The sequence below is a fragment of the Cryptomeria japonica genome, chromosome 7 (assembly GCF_030272615.1).
Source record: "Cryptomeria japonica chromosome 7, Sugi_1.0, whole genome shotgun sequence".
NCBI lineage: Eukaryota > Viridiplantae > Streptophyta > Pinopsida > Cupressales > Cupressaceae > Cryptomeria > Cryptomeria japonica.
In genome coordinates this window covers 313,254,040-313,260,357 of record NC_081411.1, presented here as the reverse complement: position 1 = coordinate 313,260,357, position 6,318 = coordinate 313,254,040, and the positions used below count along the sequence as shown (strand labels likewise).

Sequence of the window (6,318 nt, the reverse complement as noted above, 5' to 3'; positions counted from 1 at the left end):
GCATACCAAATGGGATTGATTTGTATCTGTGAATAATGTCGATTCTGAAGATCATAGCTCTATACCTGTTTCCTGCATATAGAAAGAAAGGGACATAGGTTGGAAATAGAGGCTTGCCTAAGTCAAACCTTGGTTTTGGAATTAACAATGAAATACAGATAAAAGATAATTGAATTGCTAAAATTGAAGATTCTCCTTTTGAGGGAGATGTTGAATAAAGACTGAAAACCAAATGGTATACCTCCTCGTGAAGTTTTATTTGTCTCCACACGGGTTAGGGTTTCATGGATTCTTTGATAAAATAAAATGTAAATGTTCACTTCAAGGCTTGAATCTTGACTTTGTTGCTACTCCAAGGCTTGAGGGAAGACTGCTTACTTGCTCAATTGCTTGAATGCTTGAAGATAGTCACTTGTGTGCTTGAGTGCATGTGTGTATCTTATTCGTGTATCCAATATATATCAAAATAAGAGGAGAAAGCCTTCGTTTATACTTCCTTGTCGAGAAACTTACCAATTTTTTTACATGGGATGAAACAAGGCTGGTTTTCCTACTCAAATTTGAAAAAGCAAAGATGGTTTAAAGAGGGGCCCAAATAGGGAAGACCAAGGCATGGTGGACTAGTCCTACCCCATTTTAGGGCTAGGACAAGGTGCCTAGCTGATGTGCGAGGTCAAGGTAAGGTTATATTTACATGGTGCGAGCATAATCAGGTCCAAGTCAAGCCTAGGGGCACAAATGCTAAGGTAGGGACCCAAATTCGGTCAAATTCCCATAGAGGTGCAATTTTAGGATGCTACAAGTTATTATCATGATTGATTTTGATCTTCATAGTATGGTATCATACAAGGAAAATAAAAAAAATAGAATAATGATTAGAGAAGTGGGCTTTACAATAACATTTAGAAAATTATTCAATTCAAAACAACCCAAATGAACTATGACACCTAGTACTAGCCAATGTATGACTAACATGTTGTTGGATTCAACCAAACCTATCTAATGATATGAAACAACACCCAAATTATAAGGAGGGGTCCATCCACTCTATTAAAATGATGGGATACCTTGGTATAATAATGCTATATTATTTAATTTTAAATAGGATAGCCATGATCTTAATTCAACAAGGATAACCATCGTTTGCCTACCAATACTACATAGGTTGCTATTTTTTATCTTCAACAACAACAATTGTGGAGGTTTTCTCTTATCTAATGATGGTGAAGCCTTTGGGTTGATAACCAATTTTAATTTCCTCTTACCATATGCAATTTCTTTATCGTATAGTCTCATTTATTCAAGGTACATTATCCTTTAATTTATTCTTCAAACTTTTATCTTGCAATTTGATTACTTCTATTGCCTTGATTACAGATACTTGACCCTTCCACTTACTTCTCTATACGTCTATAATTGCATGCTTTCTAGATATAAATAGTTTCTTTTGTGAAATTGTATACTCTGACTTCTATATTATTGGTTGCCTTCCTTCTAAAAATTTTCTTGTGCACCCCAACATTTATGGCATCAAGTTTCATAAAAAAATATAGAAATTTAACAAAACTATACAATTAATAACTTACAACATCTATTATATTTTATGACCAAAATCTAGAAGCAATAGATTTGAAAAATAATACAAAATTAAAAAAATATATTTTTAAGAATAAAACAATATTCTATGAATAATTCTGTCCTATTGGGCATAATAAATAAAACAAAAGCTAAGATATGTTTTGTAAGGATGATATACTTTACAAAGGTATAATACCTAAATCAAAACAGAATCCGAATTGGATTCAATATACACCACAAAATTTCAAATGTGGTTTTGTAAGGGCGGCAGCATACCTAAAGGCAGAGTTAAACCCTTCTCAAAAACAAAATTTTTGTACCAGGTCAGAGTAGATGAGGTGGTATATCAAAGAAAAGAAATGGCTGTCAGCATTGGTAATAAGGAGATAAAATACTTCCGCTTGGCTTACTCCTGCAAAATGTTACTGTGGGTCCATTAATCCTTACAGTCATACATAGAAAAGAAGGTCTGGAAGCAAGTGAGAAGCAGAAGTATCCCCGTGGCCATAACAGTCAGGAGCTGCCACGAACCAAATATGTATTTGTTTACATACTTCTTCGCAGCAACGCTCCGTCTGTTGTTATAATGGTTGTTCACATCTGCTATAACTTGGTCCAAATACTTAACTCGCGTCAATTTGACGCAATTACCCAAGCCGTTCCACAGGCTTGCCACTTTCCCGTCGTTAGCCAGGTGATTGTAGATAATCCCGCTCTTTCTCAGCAGCCGAACATCTTTGTCTGTGTCGATGATGCCGTTCATGAAATCAGTGTAGCGAGTGAAGATCAAAGCACCAGGAGCCGCCGAAGCTTCGAACGCCACTAGATTTCTGAGAACTACTTCGGTGTGGGAATCTAACCTTAATTTGGGAAGACAAAGAGTTGCAGTGGTCGTGTCGAACCGAATTGTGGTGAGGCCGCCCTTGGTAGGAAGGAATCTTACTACTTCGGAGTATAAATCGGAGACGGAGGGAATTGCTAGTTCGTTGCGAGTTGGAGGAGTTTCCGCGGAGGAATATCCTCTCTCCTCATCTGTTTCCTCATCCTTTTCATCTTTACGCTTAAATGAAAGAGTTTGAAAAATGGAAACAAGATTCCTGGACAATTGTGTCACCAACTGGACAGGCCTCCCTTTTATGACACGCTCAGAGAGTGCCGAGACAAGCTGAACAAGGCTGATTCTTAAGGAGGATAGAGCCTTCCATAAAGCTTTCAGAGCACTCCTTAAGTAGGTTGAATCCGGCAACGGGACATTCCGGTCATCATTCTTCTTAAAATTGGTATCGTCCATGGCTGCAGTGACAATAGAGTAGTATAGCTCCTCCAATATGTGACCAGACTCCTTTATAAGGAGCCTTGAACTATCTCGCATCTTCAACATAAATGGCGACCAATCTTCACAGGCGAGAGTCACTAGATTGCAGAGCCTTTCTTCCGCCTTATCTTGAGAACCCAACTGCATTTCCAGAAGCTTCTGCAAGAGAAACAAAGGTAACTGATTCTCGAGCATCATCAGATCTCTCATAATTGTATTCTGGGTTGCACTTCTGCGAGATATATCAAAAACTCTGCCTAGTCGCTTCACCTGGGATGACACCTCCGAAGAAGTGCGATCCACCTGTTTGACGTAGAACTGCAAGGACTCGAACACGAACGATCCATCCAGAGCCATGAGCCATGGAAAAGGCTTCCTCTTTGTACTCAAGAAATTTGTGGTAGCAGTTCCTTATTTGCCAGTCGTACTTCTTCACTTCTTCCACCACAGATTCGAACGTGCAGTAACCGGTTAGCGTCTTCTCAAATCTTCGTGCAGCAGCTACTTTGTATCTCTCGATTTCGAACAGTTGGGGTCTCAAATGGTGATATGGTCCAATGGAGACGCACTGCGGAATGTATGCTTCTGGCTTTACTGTCAACAGCTCCTTGGGTACACCAAAAACGGATACACATATGTCTTTTTCTTCTTCTTTCTCATCCTGAAATTGCAGGCCTTGATTTGAGTAAGACAGAGATCTTGATCCAGCTTTACTTCATCTGCTTTCATTAATTCCATGATTCCAAGTGGCAAGTGAATGAGATATCACAGAAAGCAAGAGCACACACGGGATGAAAAATAGAGGATCGAAAGCTCAAATGTGGTAAACAGCTGGGCAGATGGTCATATATGTAACTTCATCCTCCGCTCCAACGAATGGGCAAATTGAATTTCTTAGAAATTTCTGTACTTCCATCGAGAATTGGAAAAGCATTTCTATACCTATAACTTCAAATGATAAATGCTTAACGGAAAGGATTCCATTCAAAGTGCGAAGGCTGCTTGTTACTCTCAGATGGTACTGCAGACGGTGGGAGAGGGCCCTCTGATAAGGACAATCTAATGTAAAATACTAACATAAATAAATATATGAAGGAATTTACTATTACTGTTTTAAAACAATTCTTAAGCAAACATAGATAAATAAGACCACTTTTTAACATTAAGAATTTCATTTTTACTTCAGAGAACACGAAAAGGATTGATTTTTACTTCGCCTTAATGGGAAATGATGATCCCGGGCGTCACACATGCGAGAAATATCATTTGAGGGTTATCGGGAAAGGCATTTTTAAGTTCTTCCCTTCCAAAAGAAGTAACAATTCTCATTTTTGCTGTTTTCTGCTCAGTCGCTTTCATAGAGCTTGGTATTGTTGTGCTTTTTCCTTTGACAAGATGGGTGGCCCTCTGAAACACATTGAACTGAGTAACTGTGTGGATTTGAGAGATAACAAAGATCTATGGGAGCTCTTTCAAATGGCAGGCTTCACTCCTTTCTTCTTGGCCATGAAGGGCTACAATAAGGAGCTTTCGGCTAGGGTTTGTAATTCCTGGCAGAATGGAGTGTTTATGGTGGGAAGAATTACCTTTATGGTGTTGCCTGAGTACATAGCGGAGGTGACCAGATTGCAGAATGAAGAAGAGAAAGTTGAGAGAAAGAGCACGAGAGACTACAGAGGTTTCATGAAAAAATTCTTTGAGAAAGGCGAAAAATTGGTTCCCTTCCAAAACGGGTAATGATAGTTTGGCCCTTCCTAAGCCTTTTCCTTTGGTCAACTATCATGTGATGAAGTATTTTACCTTAGAGGGTCATTATCCTACTGTCCATGGCTATCAATTCCCCATTTTGAACCACATTAGACACCATGTTAAGATTAATATGCTATTCTTTTTATTTTCGTCCCTCATTGCCTGTATTCAAAATGGGGTGAATCCACCTTTACATCAGGGTTTAATTTACTTAATGTATAAGTATGTTGTTGACCATACCCCCGCCGCAAGTTGTATTGCTTTGACCTTTGGTAGTGAGGGTAGCTATAAGAAAACCCCTAAAAATAATCCCAGTTTAACCTCTAAGAACCCTAAGGAGACGTCAATTCTCTCGGGTCCTAGTAAAAGCATGGGTAAAAGCCCTGTTATGACCCTGGAAAAGAATTCCTCTAAGATGACCTTGTTGGATTTAATCCCAGACAAAAGGAAAAGTGAAACGCCTAAAAACACCTCGAGGAAAGCTAAGAGGTCTGGTAGTGATTTTGATGGAAAGAGTTTGACCATTGACCTGAAGATTCGGAACTCAGAAGAGGAAGATGTGAAAGGAACAAAGCAAGAAAGAATTCAGAGTAGCTCGGGGGAAAGAAGAATGGCTAGGCTTCGCGCCAAAGAGAGGAAACATCCTACCAATACTGAGACTAATTTGAATGAAATTTATGATATTGAAGATGAGGTCGACTCTCAGGATAACTCTGAGGATGAGGATGTTAATGTGGATGAGGAGAAATAAACTGAAAGCCCTGATGAGAACATGGACAAAGAAGAGATAATTGAAGAAGAAAACAACAATTCGGAAAGTGAACAAGAGTCTCCTTTCAAAAAACACAATAGCCCTGTCACCTCTAAAGATATGAAAATGGTGCCCTGTTCACCTTTCAAGCCGACCCGGGAGGCTAACAACACTGTTCAGGAGCAATTAAACATCATGAAGGAGAAAATTGCAAGGCTGGAAAAGAATTATGATGAACAAGATAGTAAGATGAAACTTATGTGTGATGCTTTTAATTCTCTCTACAATATCATAGATGGGATAATGAAGAATGTGACCCTGGGAACGGTTTTTGGTAAAGGTAAACTAAAGAAAATCAAGAAGAAGAAAGGAAAGAAGGGTATAAGAGAGATGATGGAGGAGGATGAAGAAGATCAGCAGGAGACATGGAAGCAGAATGTTGGCAGGCTCGAGCGAGAATGAAATCTGATAAAGAAGAAGTAATGGTCTCTTGTTTTTCTCTATTTTGGTCTTTTTGTTATGTTTTGCTTCAAATGGTTACTTGGGGCCTGCATGCCAAATTTGATAGACTTTATGTTAATTAATTATACTAAGATTGGCTCGGTTATGGTTGATAAGGATAATGTTGGAAACAACATTAGTAATATAGCTTATGATAATAGGTACTATGATACTTATGCTATTAACATTGGGTATGATACTAGCATCCGTAGAAATAGTTTCAAGGGTGGGAAAAATTTTGATTATTTTTTATTAGAACTGGTTCCTTTTTGCTAGTTGTTTTACAGTTATTGTTTGGTTTATGATGTAATTATGCTTCTCTTTTCGGTCAGGGTCGCCTCCCTGCTAATCTAATAAAAAACATTAAGAATACAACTTGAAATTAAAACATAAATAATATCAAATAATTTTATTATAAATAGTC

General features: G+C 38.3%; 1 protein-coding gene across 1 annotated transcript; it reads right to left on the bottom strand.

Moving 5' to 3' along the window:
- Window positions 1-2,014: 2,014 nt before the first annotated feature.
- LOC131047274 (putative UPF0481 protein At3g02645) lies at window positions 2,015-3,103 on the bottom strand. Its single transcript, XM_057981139.2, has one exon. The coding sequence runs from the start codon at window positions 3,101-3,103 to the stop codon at window positions 2,015-2,017; it is 1,089 nt and encodes a 362-aa protein (XP_057837122.2).
- Between the last annotated feature and the right edge of the window lie 3,215 nt (window positions 3,104-6,318).